Source organism: Acartia tonsa, chromosome 5 (assembly GCF_053477335.1).
Source record: "Acartia tonsa isolate MP-2025a chromosome 5, ASM5347733v1, whole genome shotgun sequence".
Lineage (NCBI taxonomy): Eukaryota > Metazoa > Arthropoda > Copepoda > Calanoida > Acartiidae > Acartia > Acartia tonsa.
This window is the reverse complement of record NC_137264.1, coordinates 36,770,144-36,787,764: the sequence shown is the minus strand read 5'-3', so window position 1 is coordinate 36,787,764 and position 17,621 is coordinate 36,770,144. Positions and strand designations below refer to the sequence as shown.

General features: G+C 29.5%; 1 protein-coding gene across 1 annotated transcript in view; it reads left to right on the top strand.

Annotated features, from left to right (window-relative positions):
• The window catches only part of LOC145319422 (uncharacterized), a 53,881-nt gene that overhangs the window by 7,575 nt on the left and 28,685 nt on the right, over nucleotides 1-17,621 (top strand). The window contains exon 2 of the mRNA XM_080161554.1: nucleotides 2,317-2,438. Within this exon, the coding sequence (XP_080017680.1) occupies nucleotides 2,317-2,438 (122 nt within the window). The remainder of the gene's footprint in view (nucleotides 1-2,316; nucleotides 2,439-17,621) is intronic.

Genomic DNA, 17,621 nt, shown 5'->3' with positions numbered 1-17,621 from the left:
TCAGAACTTATTAAGCAGAATATTACTGTCAGTAAATTTGTTACAAAACTGATTAAATACATGATACTGTTTCAAGACATAATGACATTATAACATTGTACCTTGTTGTAATAGGAATCAGTATATAAAATAAAACTAAACGAAAAGGATATTTTTCACATACAAAAATGGCTTGTCAAAAAGTAAAAAATCAGTTTGTTTTAAATGGACGTACGGACTTTCTGGTAACGATTATAGAGTTGCTACGATTTCTAAGTCGTACATTAACAAAACAGCTAGCCGTTACGAACGGATGGACCGACCCTAATTATAGAAAAGCTTCGCTTTTAAAAACAACATCTAATATAGTTTTCGCTCTAATTCAAAAAAAGGGAATTTTACCATTATATATATCTTGAATCAGGATAATGTCTATTATGCTGAAAAATATGTATATTTTGAAAATAATTAGGTATTTACAAGTAAAATTAACCAGCTCATACCAATAACGAAATTAATTCGGAAGAAAATCACGAAACCTATACGTGTTTTTCAGCTGTTGTTGGGGGGCAACACATCGTAAAATTGACGACCTCTCCATTTGCCCCCCAAATATTATTTTAGATTTATTTTGCTTGTTGGTTATACCTTATTCCTGAAAATTAACTCAATACGTAGAAATAAAATAATTGTGTCTTATTAAAATTTTTTATTAATAAAATTTTTTTTATCGCAATCAAATGCAAAGTCAGAGTGGTAGACTAGAGCGCTGAAATGTCGAGGAAAACTTTACAGAAAATTAGTCGTCTATTTTTAATACCAGCCTAGATAATATATACAGAACAAAACAAGATCGGACACATGGATTACACAAATATGGCCGGCAACTATTTAGTTGTACTACCAAAGCAAAAAAAACTTATAGACAAATAAAATAGCCTAAGCTTTTTTTTGTATGTAGCGAAGGATCTCGCTGACAACTGAACCGACATGGTTCTCCTTTGAATTTAAACTTTTTAAAGGTCCAGCGAAGTTTTTTTTTTATTACAATGGAAGGATATCTTTAATCTCCTTTAAAAGCCCCTCTCTCCCCCCCCCCTCAAAAATTTAAACTTTTCTTTTTAAAACTTTAATTGAAAATGGAAAATTGGGTTGGGGGCTGGAATTCCCCTCACCTTGAAGGCCCCCTAAAGTCTTATAGGGGCCGTTGCCATTATTAATTTTGATAAAATATTGTTATGAAAATATGCATTAGAAAATTGTGTTTATTACATTTTTCCTTTTTTTTCTTTCTAAAATTACTTTTACGACACAGTGCCTTCTAAGGTGCTTTGACTTTAGTGTCAGAACCTAAATTGGGACATAGTGCATTTCATTACCCTAGGTTAGGTAACTTCATTTCACTTTTCAATAAAATCTAAAATGCAGCGGTTTTTGAATAAATTAAGTTTGAAAATTTCAAGTTCAAATTTCACCCACTTGGAGTTACCGCATAATCATGACAAGAAAAGCAAAGATTATTTATTTAAAATTTTGAACAACTTTGCTTTTATAAAGTTCTTCATAAAACCACTCCTGAATTGAGTTTATTAATGGCTATTTTTATCAATTGCTTTGCTAAGGTCACGGAAATTCAGCATTAAATAAATCATATATAGAGAGGTTTTATGATTTACTTTATAAAAGCAAAGTTGTTCAAAATTTTAAATAAATAATCTTTGCTTTTCTTGTCATGATTATGCGGTAACTCCTAGTGGGTGAAAATTGAACTTGAAATTTTTAAATCTAATTTTCTCAAAAACCGCTGCATTTTAGATTTTATTGAAAAGTGAAATGAAGTTACCTAACCTAGGGTAATGAAATGCACTATGTCCCAATTTAGGTTCTGACACTAAAGTTAAAGCACCTTTGAAGGCACTGTGACGAGTTTCAATTTAGTTCTAATTTAGAAATGAAAATTTTGGTCACCACAAAATTTAGGAAATTTTTTTTAGTGATTGATAAGGAAAAATGGATAAAAATATGTAATCCAAATTATTGTAATCAATTGTATGATTATCATTAATTATGATTCAAGTTTACAGACCCTCCCATTTCAGCTTTTCAATTTGACCGGAGTAGCTGAAAACAGCTTTTGCAATAGTTGGGTTATCTGTCGTACAACTTCGGAAATTAGGGAACAAATCAATTGTATGTTTATCCCGTGGAAAGCTGTCTATATTACGATGCGATAAATAAGTATTATATCTCTCTAACTAGTGCTCATTGTAATTTGTACGAAATAGCCAAACTATGATTATGCCTATCTTTTTGTTATACAAATTTGTTATATTTCAGGAATCCTTATACAGTATGGACAATAGTAGCCCAAGTGAAGTAAAGAACCTTGTCTTGTTATCCTTTGTGTTATTGGCTGCCTTGATCACAAATTTTGCCGCCTTTCCGGTTATACTATTCAGGTAAGATATTTTTTTCACTGGTTTTCTGAACAAATTTTTATCCTACTTCTAATAGAAAAATAAGCTAAAGCTCAAAATATATTTTTGTTGTATTTTTCTCCATTAAATTAATATATTATCCTTGCTAATGACAAACTTAATTTTGAAAATATTTGTTTAATTTTCCACATTCCTCTTATGCAAATTATATATTTAAACATGTCATGTACAATTTGTTGACGCTATTTTAAAAATTTTTAATGATCGCTTAGACATATCATTAGGTGTCTAATCAGTATGGCTCATTTTATACATTTTCAAATCCATTACATCAATGGATATATTATCAATTGGATCTTACACCAGCTTTTCAAGTTTTATAATAAAGTGAGTCACGCAGCGAGCTACAATTAAGATTCCCCCGTCCAACCCCTTTACCATATTCCCTCCTTTCCAACTAGATGGACGCATTAACCAATAAATGTTAGCAAGGTATATAGACGACAATTTCCCCCCTAGCATAATATCCACGTATAGTCTGAATCCATTATTACAACGGCAAATTATTGTTCATTAAAAGATTATTACTAGAGCAACAAAACTTCCAACTTTAATCAGATTTTACAAAAAATGCTATACGCCACTGCAGTTGATCTAATCCTGCAGGGCTCTATCTCTGATTACCTAACCGAAACATTAAAAGGTAACTTTAGTTAATAATGATCATGCACAGCTTAAAAGTTTAAAATATGAACAGATTAAAATAAAATAAAACAGTAATGTCATTTCAAAGAGTAGTAACAATTCCTATAACACATTAAATTACTCAAAGCAATTTCGACCTTGCTAGTAAAATTAAATTAGTTTAGGTAATTAATTATAAAAAAAATGCGCATATTTCTCCACAATATAAATCATCCTTGAAATTAGCAAAGTTTTGATATGCGCAAAGCGTTTGACTTGATAAATTGATTTATTCTGGGAGCAGAAAATAAGCAAGAAATATTCCACTTATATGTTCATACAATGAAACTATATTTTGAACAAAAGTCTTAACACAATTTCAGGTTTCTTTGTTGTAAGATTTCTTCAAATACGTTAGATGGATGTTATTAGTCACTTTTAAAGTCTTGAATTTAAAAAGAAAGTCCCTAAATCATGCCTAATAACTTTATGAATCACAATGTATAAATTCGTCATTGCATAAATGTATTCATTAAAGTTAATGATTATAGGGTTTCTTATGTAATAAATTATAGCTAATTTTTACAAGAATTGTAAGGTAAAATTTGTTATATAAAACTTTTTACTCTTTTAGTTAAACCCTTGAAATTCCCTATCTTTGAGGGATAAGGTATGAAATTTAGCGTTATGTAGATATTATTTCATTCAGCGAAAGGTCGGTAAATCATATCAATGCTTTCATGATGCATGGGGAATTCAAATAAATATTCAAAAATCAATTGAGTAACTACTCTAAAATTTGTGTAAGTCCGACCGACCAGAAACCACCCTTACAAATATGACATCCCCAAAGACACACAAATACATCATCTAGGTAACAAATTTGAATTACAAGCCTTGTTTTCTTTAAAGTGATCATTATATTTTTAAAGCAAAATGATATAACATTTTAAAATATTGCAGTTTACTGTTTAGATTTTATAGATATTTTTACTGAAATTAAGCCTAAATCTAAAGTCTAGCATGTTTTGTATGAATTTTAATTCAAATATGTCCTGGTAATGTTAATATGCTGTCAACCTATAATTTTTAGGACAAGGACAGTTTCAGAGAGAAATATTTTGAGAAAAATTCCTCAAGTATTTTCAATTGGGAGATACTACAATATAACAATTTCATTTCTTATAATTTGAGATAGGTAGTGTGAAGTTTGTATGTCTTTCCGTCTGTATGTGCTTTTATCTTGGCCAGACAGTAGGCTTTAAGATGTTATATTTTGGGCAAGCATTAGGCTATTGTTTTGGTGTTTGGAGTAGGTAACTACCTCCTCCCCCCCCCCCCCTCCAAACCAACCATCGTAATTTCCTTCTTACTATAAAGTTCTTTTTTAGTTTTATTAGATGTTTTTCAGTTGATGAGCAGTTTGAATCATTCGTCGCGATTTTTTTGCTGAAATGTTAGCACACTGTTTATTTTAAAGGCTGACAAAAGAAGGGGTTAATTGTGAGCCCCTCCTACCCCCATTTCTTTTTGTTTTCTGAGGTCATATTTTAGAAATGTGGGCATAACTTGTGTCTTATTTTGTATTAAAAGAGCTAAACAAATATTGTTCTGCTCAAAATTGAGCTTTAAATATATTTACATACGTTTAGGAGTGTTCTCTCAAAGCAGTAAAATTAAATAATAGTGTAGCTCTTCTATAGCTATTCTTTTCACACTATTGACTATTGATGCGACTTCATGGCATAAATGTATTGATTGTTGACATAATATCGCAATATGAGAATATTCTATAAAGACATTATGACGTCATACTTATGGTAATGAAATAACTGGACAAAAAAAATTGGCAGTTTTGTATTCCCACCCTGACATACATACCTTTCAACCCTCTTCATATATACTTCTATAATACACTAGAGACATAAACAAAAACATAATTTCTAGGGGGGGAGTTATGTATGTAACATTACAATTGAGCAATTTGGATTAATCAACTTTGAAATTAAAAAAGAAAGCTGTTTATAGTGCCATAAAAAATGACGTCATCCAATACAAATGACCAATGATTAGTCAGTACACAGACTAAATTACCAATGGCAGGCCAGTTTACATTTTAATTGACCAATAGTAGGGAAGTAACATTATTTTTATAGGCACTATAAAAATCTTCTTAAAAAAAGATTTTGATTATCAAATAAGGTGTGCAAAGCACTCTATCAAATGTTGAGGTTTTATTGTAGGTGTGTTAAAGTCTATTCCAACCCCCCAATTCCTAATTAAACAAGGATGACAACATCCATAAAAGCGAAGCACTGAAACGGTAGGACAAACGGACATTAACACTTGTCTAGTGTCTGAACTGAATAATCAAGATAAAAGTATCGAAAGAGTCGAATCAAAATTGTAAGTAAATTTGTTGTAAAACTGCTTGATACAGGATAATGTTTTGGACATACTTACATTTTTAGGACTTGATTATAGAGTTGCTTTGCTTATCCTATTGTTCTTTGTTGTCCCAGGAATCAATATACCAAAAATAAGATCAAACGGATAATTAGATCACATAAAAATTTGTTGTTAAAAAAGTAGAAAAATCAACATGTTTAAAATGGACATACGGACATTCTGGTAATGATTATAGAGTTGCTACACTTTCTAAATCGTACCTAACTACTACAGGAATCATCATGCAAAGTTTGAAATCGATAGGACAATTCTAACATGCCTAAATTAACGAATAAAAGCTATCTATCTCGGACGGACGTACGGACGGACGGACGTACGGACCGACCCTAATCATAGAAAAGCTTCGCTTTAAAAAAGAGGAAAATAACAACTTTGTTTGTACGCCATTGTATTCAAACTAGTTTAAAAATGTATAAAAATGACTCTAAATATTATCTCAATTATATGTAAGAGAAGAAGAGGTAAACTAATCAAATAGAACTTTTTCTCTGTTATAAAAATATCAAATTCTCCCCACACACACTTTTTCACCCCTTCATAGCTTGATAACAGATTAATCATAAAAATCATAATTTTATCATGGAAAATGGGGGGGAAGTAATTTGAGTATGATTTTAGTATTTTGCATTAAGTTTAAAGTTGAATATATATGAATATTTTTAAAGATCCACATACTATTTTAAAAAAATATTTTTGCAACACAATATACATATATTTGATGATAATTGATCAAAAAATAAGAGGGTTTATTAAATTTCAAATTGACATCGGACATTCATTTTATATCTTTACAAAAGGGCTTCTATCTCTGACATCCTAGTAAATCCCAGTCCCCTTTTTTACAGACGGATAGACACAATAAGTTGTACTATTAGATATTCTTTTCATATAGCATTTCATCTTAATAACAATGATTGAAAATAAATTTTGTTGTTAATAATTGAGGTGTATTGTAAAATCAATAAATTGAGTAGTGGAAGAGTAAAATTTTATTTGTGGAGTATTTTCTAGAATATATGATTAGAATTAACATCACATTTTTAATAGCTATAATTTATAAGAAATAAATGCAATATTTATCTGCATTCCATATCTTCTCTTGTAAGGTTTTGTGCTGTTTTCATTTGTAACAAAATCCACATCCTATCAGCTGCATTCTTGAAAATTTGCAGTTTATCATGTTTATTTTATTCGGAGAGGTTTCGTTGAATTTTCTTAGGATTGTTTGTCAGATTCATGGTCCCTTGTTATTGAGTGAAAGAGTGAAATTGAATTAGAAACTAATGGTAATGGAAAATAAAATGAAATTACTCCAGACAAAGTTGTTTCTTTACTTACAGGGATGAAAGGATTGTGAAAGAAATATTATGAAATTTATCAAATGATTGTGTCTATTTAGGTTCAAATATAAGATTTTAGGATTGATTCCTGTTTTGTTGACCCTAAGGGGTCAAATACCAAGTCCAAATCTAATTCTCATATTTTTTAGAACCAGAAATAGAAATAAAAATAGGGATTTTATTTTATATTGTTCTCTCATTTCCTGGTTAACTGAGGATAATTGAATTATTGAATGTCTGTCTGTAGTGTTCCATTACAAATTTCTTTTCACTAGCGCAGGGTGGGTTTGTATGTGACAAATCCTAGCAATAATAAACGCCAATCGCGCAATCGAATTTTGATATTCAATGATACAGGCGAAAATTTGGTAATCTTCTGAAATATATTTTCCATAAGAGATACTTATACGGAAGATATCAAACACTATGCGTTTATTAAGATATGCAGAAGTTAATTCACACCCTATAGAAAATGAGATATGGAAAGTGTCATATGTGACGACATAAAAATACTTCTATTATCCATCTCTTTTTGGAGGTTTTCCTTTCCCTACCACTTCTCCTCTCATCTTTCCTTTTAGACGTATTTTTATGACGTCTCGCATGACACTCTCCGTATCTTCTTTTCTATAGGGTGCGCATTAACTTCTGCATATCTTAATAATCGCACAGTGTTTTATATTCTTTTTTCCTGTTGTAATATTATGCAGTTCAGATAATTTAATAACGTGATAATTGTGCGTCAGTGAATAAACACCATTCTACATAACTATATCAGACAATTATACCTCATTTAGCCCAAACGAAGAATACAGTTGTTAAGATAAGATGTGTGTATATTAAACAAAGTTGTTGTACCTTCGTTGCCGCATAATATTACATCCGTATACTGTTTCATATTCGCAATAATAGACACAATAGCAACTAGAATAAAGAGATTTTGGAATTAGAAGAGAGAAACATAATAAAAAAGGCAGTTGCCATTGTAATAATATATGTTCTTTAAATTGATAGTATGATATATGTGTGGATGTGATATCACATTATTTGACCTACAATTATCTATTTGTTTTAGTTAGGACAATACATCGATTGCAATGAATTAGATTTCTAAAAAATTTTTATTGTCTGTTAAAAAGTAACACCTGTTTATATACCATGACATGACATTCTATTATCTTTTACTGTTATTTTCACATGGAAGGCATAGTAGCAACAGGTCCCAATACACAGTAATTCATTCACGAATCCAGCTGTGTTTGACCTAAATATGTCAACCTATTTGACCGAGAAGCTGCTAGAAATTAAACAAACTATTTACTCGTTATTAAAATCTTGTATGCTACCTACAGTAATTAAATGTTGAGTTTTCAATCCGTCTGAATGGGTCTTACATAAAGTCTCCTGAAGGTCTGACTCTGTGCGTTTTGGGTTTTTCTTTGAGACATTTTTTGAAGTTGTTAAGTCAAGCAACAATAAGATGCTTGTAAAATATTTTTATAAAACAAGAACAATTAACATTTTTGTAGGTGGTGTCAAAGGGGTTATTTCCTCATTATATGAATAAATAACCAGAAAAAATCTACAATACCCAAATAAAAAACTATCTATTCTTCACAATAAAAAAATTTCATGAAATTAAAATTATTTTATTAGCATAATTGGTTCAACTGAAGAATATTGTCAAGACGATCAACATTTTTGTAGGTAGTGTCAAAGGAGGAGGTAGGTTGTGCTTAATTTCCGTAAAGGTGTGAGTTTTAAGGCTTAAAAACAGTAGTAGAACGATAATATTCACTAAATGTGTGTATGTATTCCTAATTGAAAAGAATTATAGACAAAAATTTTTTTTAAAGTTAACATAAATTTCATCGTTCTGTTACTGTTTTTAAGCCTTAAAACTCACACCTTTACGGAATTTTAGTACAACCTACCTCCCACTTTGTCAATGTAGATCAATATTTTCATTTTTAAGCTTTTTATTATATTGTTCTCTTTTATCTGCCATTAAACATACAAATATGCTTTCACTCTAACCTACTACTTGACTACCTAAAAACCTTTCCATCCCTCCCCCCCCCCCCCCAAACTCAAAGAAGAAAAAATCATTTCTAACCACTTTGGGTTGCTCTAATCTTGTTGGGCCCTATCCCTACGGGGTACTATACCCAATACGGGAAACAGCTCAAAGAAAATTGTTTTTCCAGATTGAAATTACTCTTCAGATATCTCTTGCATCCCTATACAGAAACACAATGAACTTTTTAGATGGGTCAAAGGACTATTTACGATATTGTTTCTTAAAGATAACAAGGATAATTTATTCATAGATAGTGCATACATTTAAATGAGAAAAGATTTTTACTTAAGCAGATACTTTGACCCTAAAAAGAGTTTCCTCTAACAAAGTTTAGCAGGTATTGTAAAAAAACATTGTTTATATTTTTGCTCATTTAATTATATGAAATTGGATTTTTAAAATCCGTCTATTAAGAAAATTTGCATTTATTTTTGGTAACTTGCTATAACAGAGTGCTGTAGTCATAGACGGACATTGCGGAAGCATCCTGTGTATGGAGTAGCTATGCTACTCATAGTGTGTTGCACATGGAGAAATAAGATAACATAATCAAAGAAACATCCTGTGTATGGAGTAGCTATGCTACTCATAGTGTGTTGCACATGGAGAAATAAGATAACATAATCAAAGAAACATCCTGTGTATGGAGTAGCTATGCTACTCATAGTGTGTTGCACATGGAGAAATAAGATAACATAATCAAAGAAACATCCTGTGTATAGAGTAGCTATGCTACTGATAGTGTGTTGCACTAAATAAGATAACATAATCAAAGAAAAAATGTTAACCCTTTTCGAAAAAGATTTTTCTAGCGAAGTTTCTTATCAAATTTCCTAAAGCTTTGGTGATTTAATTTATAGTGATTACGGAAGGAGATGTTGTTATTTTTTACAGTCTCTAGTATAAAAAAAGTCTAAGCATTTTTTTTTCTTCTTTGTGATGGGGTTTAAAATGAGAGGTTTCCGGGGTAATCTAATTTATCTCCAAAAAAAAAAAATTGGGTTGCCTATGGCACTAAAAATTTTTTTGGGGGTGGGAAGACAACTTTTTACCACCCCCCCCCCCCCCACTCCCGGAGGTCCCTGCTACGGATTGATTGACATGATTGTTTTATACAGAAAAATACAACCTTATGGATGTCGGGGGTGTTATACTACCCCTGTTAAGCATAGAGTTAAAGATGCAGTATTTTCTATTTATTTCTCAGACCCATTTACTACTCGCACGTTTTATCCTATTAGATTAAGTATATGTCTTAATCAGTTAGACTACAAAGTAGCAATATAATACAATAAAAAAATATGCTTTTTTCTTTCTCAAAATATCACCATCCATAATTGCAAATACAGACCTTTTCATTTACATATATAAAGTTACCATGGAATACGAAATATCGTAAACTAACATAAGTTTCAATATAATTAAAAAAAATTCTTTTATTCTAAAAATGTTAAAGAACTAACTATCCTTTATCTACTTCACAGAAACTTTTAAAAGAAGCTTGCTTTAAAATCAATGATTAATAAAAATTTCTTACGTTTTTTCAGGTAAGTCTAGCTGTTTCTGCGATATTAATATACACAAAGATTTGCAGTCGTGTGTTAACCGTATCTTAATCTGTGAGATTGTGTTAATGCATTTACTTAGTAGAGATTTTAATTAATAGAGACTTAATTAGCCAGACAAGAGTAACCCATACCCCTCTCCCCCGAACATGTATTTTTCATATAAAAAATTTTCTTGGGTTATATTTCATAGCATACCAATTTATATAGCAGCATAAACTGCCTATAAAAAATGACGTCATACAATGCAAATGACCAATTATAGACCAGTATACATTTTAATTGACCAATGGTGAAATGTATACTAACCTATAATTGGTCATTTGTATTGTAAGACATCATTTTTATAGGCACTATTAGCTGCTTCTCTTCTTTGTTTTGACATGTTGATGTTAAATAAGGTTGTATGTTTAAGTATATTTTGGAAAAAGTTTGAAAAAAATACAAATTAATACACATTTCTTCATGTAAGAAATGTACAACATACTAAATATCACCAAAAATAGGTGGATGATACTACAATTGGGCATTCTGTCCAAATTAGCAAACCAATAACTCATTTTGGGGTGTTGGGACTATTGGATATGACTTTTTAATTCATAATTGTAACTTTTGCCTAAGTTTTTTTTTGTTTATAGTACAAATTGTTTAAAAACAGTGTTATCAAATTCGTGAAAATAGCTTTAAAAACCCAATATAACTCTAATTTTATAATCTCTAATGTATGCATACAAATGAGCATTGAATAACATTGTTGTTGTTTTTTTGACCGGTACATGTGAAATCAGAATTTCACAAAGAATGTTTTTTACATTATTATTCTAGACGTTAAAATTGTTTTTATAATATTTTACAGCGTTTTGATAAGGAAATGTTGGAGTAAATTAATGTCGTTTAGTCGTAATACCATTGGAATAACAGAATATCGAATTTTTTGAAAGCCAAACCCATTGACTATTGAAATGGCATCACAGCCAGGGAGGGAGAAGATAATGGAATCTAAATTATACCTGTATACAAAATTTTATAACCACGTTGTCTTTTATGTTTGTTTGAAAACTTTGGGTACTTCTATATTAATTTTATTAGCTATTTCCAAACTAGTAGGGTCCTAACTTTTATCAACTTCATTTTTATCTACATTGAGGATTACTTTTGTTTATCATCATTACACGCTTGGTTTTTTATTAAATGAATAAGTTAGGGTACAATGTTTGGCACTTTTGATATAAGTAAATGATAATAAAAAACCCATAGAATGCGATAATAACTTCAGAAAAATCGAAGAAAATAGTTTTAATACTTAATTAACGTTTTTAAGTTTTTCTTCAAAAAGTTTAGATAAGATGCCTTTAAAAGTCGTCTATGATCTTGTCAGGGATAAAAATGTAACTTTAAAATAAGAATTACAACATATTTTTTCAATTAGTACAAAGTAAAATTTTGAACATTTTATTGATCAGTATATTTTTTAAAATGTGAAGTAGAAACCTGAATATTTTATCATGAAAATTGTGTTATGATTTGATTGTCTGCTAGATTACAAGAAAAAAGATACTGACAGTACTTGTTGGTTCTTTAAAAATAATTAGGTAGATTACTTTCAGAACCCCTCTTTTTGCAACGTTATTTCAATAGAACAGAGCCGTAGTCTTAGTGTACTCAATATCTAGACAGCCAACCATTGTTTTAGAATTGTTCAATTTTTTTAACTTCTGATAAAAACAGAATTAATGGTATTTTTGTAAATATTATACCTCCAAGAAATGGCTATACTTCCCAATCATATGTTGTGTGATATTTAAGAGGAATTATTTTGATATAATGTCATTAAAATATTCGTTGAAAAAAGTGCTATTCTAGCTTATACTTTACATTTTAATGTGTATGATAATTCAAATAAAAGATAATGAAGATTTATATTATATTTAATTGTTATAATTATAAAGAAAAACCTGGAAACAGTAAAAAACTGACTTTATTTTATTGACGTAGGGAAAATTTTGTCAAATATTTGAATAAAAAAACAATACAAAACAAAATAAATTATTTTTAGTATAGTCACAAAAAGGCTTAATGAGTTTAGGAAATATTTCATTCAATAATCATGTCATTTAAACTCTATCACACAGAATACAGTGTAAAAAGATGTTCTCGTTTTAATTTTAAGTAATTTCAAATGCATTTTAATACCTTTTAATGATTTATTTTTTGAAACATCTTTTTATAAAATGTTATTGATTTTTGAAGTTATATGTTAAAATGTTTTTAAATTTTGTTAACATTTTGTTTTAAATGTAGAAAATTGGTAATTCTAAACATTCAAAAAATAATTTTATTAAATTTTCATCACTTAAATTGCATGTTTGATGAAATTTTCAACTGATAATTCAAGAAAAATCGTTTAAGTTTTATTATATTTTACTTTGAAATGTTAAAAAAATATAATTATTGTCAAAAATGTGGAAGTTATACTTTCCTCAAAAAAAGACCTAAAACATGCAAATTAACACGTGTAATGAGATTTTTTTTCTTTCAGGTTTAATTTTAAGTAATTATTGATATTTTTTGTAAAAAGGATTTTATATAAAAAGTTTTAAAACTCGAGTTATGTAGTGGTTCTAAAAAAGGTTGCGAATTTATGCAATTTTCTTGCAAAAAAAATTTTCTAGGATTTAAAAAATAGCAAAGGGTGTTATAAGACGTACTTACAGATACAATTGCAAAGTCATTTTGGTCAAACACTAAAATAAAGTTTTGACATCTGAGGGTCCAACCGTGATTAGTATACTAAAAAATTAATAGAACATGATTTTATCCCCAAGATCAAAGATGCCAGTACAATGACAATGTTTCCAGTATATAAAAAACTAATTTTAATCAAACAATTTCGAATATTCTCTACATGTTTAGTTAAAGATTGCAGAACTTTGTTTGCAATGCAATGTCCCCTCCCCCATACCCTCCCCCTCACCGCCACTTATAGTTGTCAGAAACATAAAGACTAGAAGCAAAACATCTTGGTGTTTTTTCACCTCCACTAGTCATCACATTCACAATAACAAAATAAGATAATCGAATATAAATACCGTAAAATTTTGAATTCCCCCCCCCCTCAAAAAAATTAAAAGCTTGGAGGTCCTTGCCTATATGATATAAAAATTACCCCCCCCCCCTCCAAATGAAAAAGCTTGGACGCCCATGGGTGTTGTAATAACATGCGGTTTTGTTGATTTGATACATGTGCGTAAGTGAATGCATAACAAATCTTCAAAGTAAAATTGTAATCGGTAATAAACACGTCCAAAGTGTTAGCATAAGTGTTCTTACAAATTATCCAATCTTTAATTATGAAGTAGCTGTGTTTTTCAGATAACATTGGTATTTATCCAGGCCAGGCTGAATAAAAAACTTAATATTAAATGGTTAAAAATCTGGGAGGGAGATGACATTGGGCTGTTTATCACACTATTCCTCAAATTTTTATTATAAAATTTTCTTATATGTTGGCTAAACAACTTGGTTAATTTATTAAATTAAGGGTCTAAACGTTTTACCACTAATTTTTTAATCTTCAGAAAGGGAAAAATTATAATTGGGGATGTACATTTAAAATCTAAAATGAAATAAGCTATCACATCATGCAAATATCATGTAGTGTTTTTTTTTACATTATCTACCATATAAATCTTATTATTGTTTTTAATATTGTGCTATTGGACATTCTTAATTTGCTAATTTTTTTGTTGTTTTTCAGAAACACATTTCAAGGAGTTTATTATTATCAAACAAATTGTTTATTTACTGTCAGTATATTTGTTTTAGTTTTGCTCTTTGCAAAAAAAGGTTTTTTTGAAGTTAAGTTTATTGAATATATATAATATATTTATTTTTTAAGGAAAGATGTTTCAATTATTAGTATAGATTCTTCTAAGAATGTAAAATAGCGTAGCTATTTTACATTCCTCTTTACAAGATTAATAAGGTTAATAAAATAGTAAAGGGGATTACTGAAAGATAATAATTAGATATTAATAAAGACAAGTTGGCTCATAGAATAAAAATAAATAATACAACAAAGTATATTTTTTTCTTTTAAAGTTATAGTATAAAAATATCATCCATTTTGCACCTGTGACAAAATGTTACGTGGGAAGGAGGGGAAGGGGGGGGGGGTGTTAATTTTTTGTGTCTACGTTTCTAGGGTGGTTGACGTATCCCTCCCTTCACCCTCTAAACCATCTGAAACCTGCATTGGCCCACAATAACAGAATATTAAAAACATAGGATTAATCCTCCAATGAATCATTATTTCTTTCCTAACATGGTCGATCCTTATATGTAGACGGACGTTCCTAAATGTAGAAAAGTTTCGATATTAAATATCAAAATTTTCTTTAGTATAGAATTTACCCTTTGCTATTACACATAATTAGGTTACCTGGATACTTTAATGTTTAGAAAAACAAATTAAGACCGAAATTGCCTATTAAAGATAGATAAAAAATATTTCTATAAAAAAAAGTTGTTTGAGTGATTTATCCTGGGACAGGAACTCTTCCCAAAATAGTTTTAAACCTTCCCCGGACCTATTTTATGCTCCACAAATACAGTCACAAAGAAAAACATTATAAGGATAAACTCGGCTGTATGATTTACTAAAAATACGCGGTTTATTGTTAGAACTGTTGCCAGTTGGTGCGAATTATGAAAATAAATTGCGGCTTGGCTAGGGATTGTTGATAAGGAACTGATAGGTAAATAGTAATTTGCAATACATATGTATATGTTTTAATTGCTAAACAAAAGAAAAGGCTAAATATTGTAGATATCGGTATTAGAATACATTTTCTTTAAATTGTTGCTTTACTACTTATGGAAGATATTTTTCATTTCATAAGAACACATGCACAGTTAAATTATCCTTGAAGTTTAAACATTAACACTTGATTTACAAACTTCTCATCTTATACTTTCATCAGCTTTTCTGTAGAATTTTTAAAATTGATTTGCAGAATCGTCTATAAGGTAGCCGCACCTTCAAAAATTTATTTGTAAAAAATCCTCCAATTTTTATTGTAAAAATCTTCCAAAATTGTATAATTTCTTAAGCTTATATAATCCTTAAACAACGACAGATTGCATATTTAAGAAATTATGTATGATTAAATCAAAAATAGTTTTTTAAATTACATCTACGACTTTAATTTTGTAGATTACTTGAATCTATTTAAAAATCAATCCTTTCTTTTGATAGTTTAAACAAATATATTTATGTTTTGCTTCGCCGCTCTGGACAGACGTGTTTCATTTCACATGCTTGTTATATCCGCATTTACTAGGCAGTTTTTCTACCCAATACAAAACTTTAGACATAAAATAGAGTGTTCTTATACGTGTTTTACTCATTTCATTTCATTAGACTGGTACTTTTTTTAAACACGTTCGGTCATTCGAACCTTTGGAACCATAAAACTTTGCAATTCAGTAATGTCCATACCGTTTCACTAATAATCTTAATCTATAGAAGAAATAATCTTATATTTATAATTTGAGGACGGGGCGGTATGTTATCATCTTATCCCTTAAGATCCCAGAGATTAATCAATGACTTAGAAACAAAAAGGCATGCAATTAAAGCGTTAGTTTTCTGGTGGCTCTTTTATACCTGTATTGTATGTATAAATAGTCTAAAATCCGCTAAGCATGTCATGAACATTTTAATTCTATTTCCCCATGAAAATGTTTCTTTTTTGTGGATCACAGTAAAATCTTATGTGAAGTTTTTAATCAAATAATCAATTTTTTATTCATGTCTATTCAACCGGCTTGTTCCGTATGATGTTATCACAGATATTAATGAAATAAATATTCAACAATAAAAAGAAATTATATATTTCTTGATAGTTTTTAGCCTACTAAATAATAATTGTCTGTTTCTAAACATTTTATTTTCAATTTACATACAAGAAAGTTATTTTTCACTGTGTAGAAATTCTTTTATTTTCATGAAAGTAAACCCTTTTGTTACATGTTTTGTTAGCTAACCTTCAAAAATCCACCCTAATTGGGAATTAAAAACATTTTGCCACAGTTTTTCTGGTCATTAGGTGAAGTTTTATTAACCTTGTCAATTTCTTTTTTTTCAGTGTTCGGCAGCCGCAGCTGCATTAGCTGTAGTCACTCTCAACTGGGTCACCTTTTAGAAAGCTGCAGTAGCTCCTAGCTGTTAATTTATAGAGAATGCAACCGTTAGATATTAATTTAGCCGCAGACATAGCTTCTTGATTTAGTTTCTCAAACTTAACCGCATCCATGCTGCGAAAGACGCGACTGCCGAGCCATAGTATATTTTTTTATGCTCGTGCTAACTAGTTTTATTTTAACCCGCTGATATTTTCCAGATATTGTATTGTTGTACATTATGGAAATATTTAGAAGCAAAGCTTCTCTATAATAAACACACATTTGACTTGACTTTGAATGTTCATTGAAAAGATAAAAAAAACAAACCATTTATTTGCACGACCTTATGGAAGTTCCTTAGAGTAGAGTTGAGACTAAAAATATCCTCTATCTTTATTTTAGCATCCATACTATTTTAATTATGTAAATTAATTCCAAAGAAAGAAATTGACAATATTTTTTCTCAAGTAGAAATAGCAGTAATGATATTTGTTTTTCTATTTTAGGTAAGGAGGTGTTATCTAATTAGTAAAGCCAGTTAGAACTTATTGTTATTAAAAGTAATTTAAATTTACTAAGAAAATGTGTATAAATACATTTATTTAATGAATATGAATGATGTCATCCTTGTTTTTATATCTGTGTTGAAAAGACATTATACATTATATTTATGTTGACCGTATTAAGTAGCTAAGGTCAAAACACAGCACACATTTAAATTTCAACGTTTGATTTATTTACCTGGATTTATTTAAATCTTGGAAGAAAGGGGAATATTGTAGAATTTTATTCACATTTCAATGCTTTCTAAGATCTTATAACATGATATCATTATGAGAATTTTTTTAATTGGTAAAAATATGGAGATGTTTTTTAGATA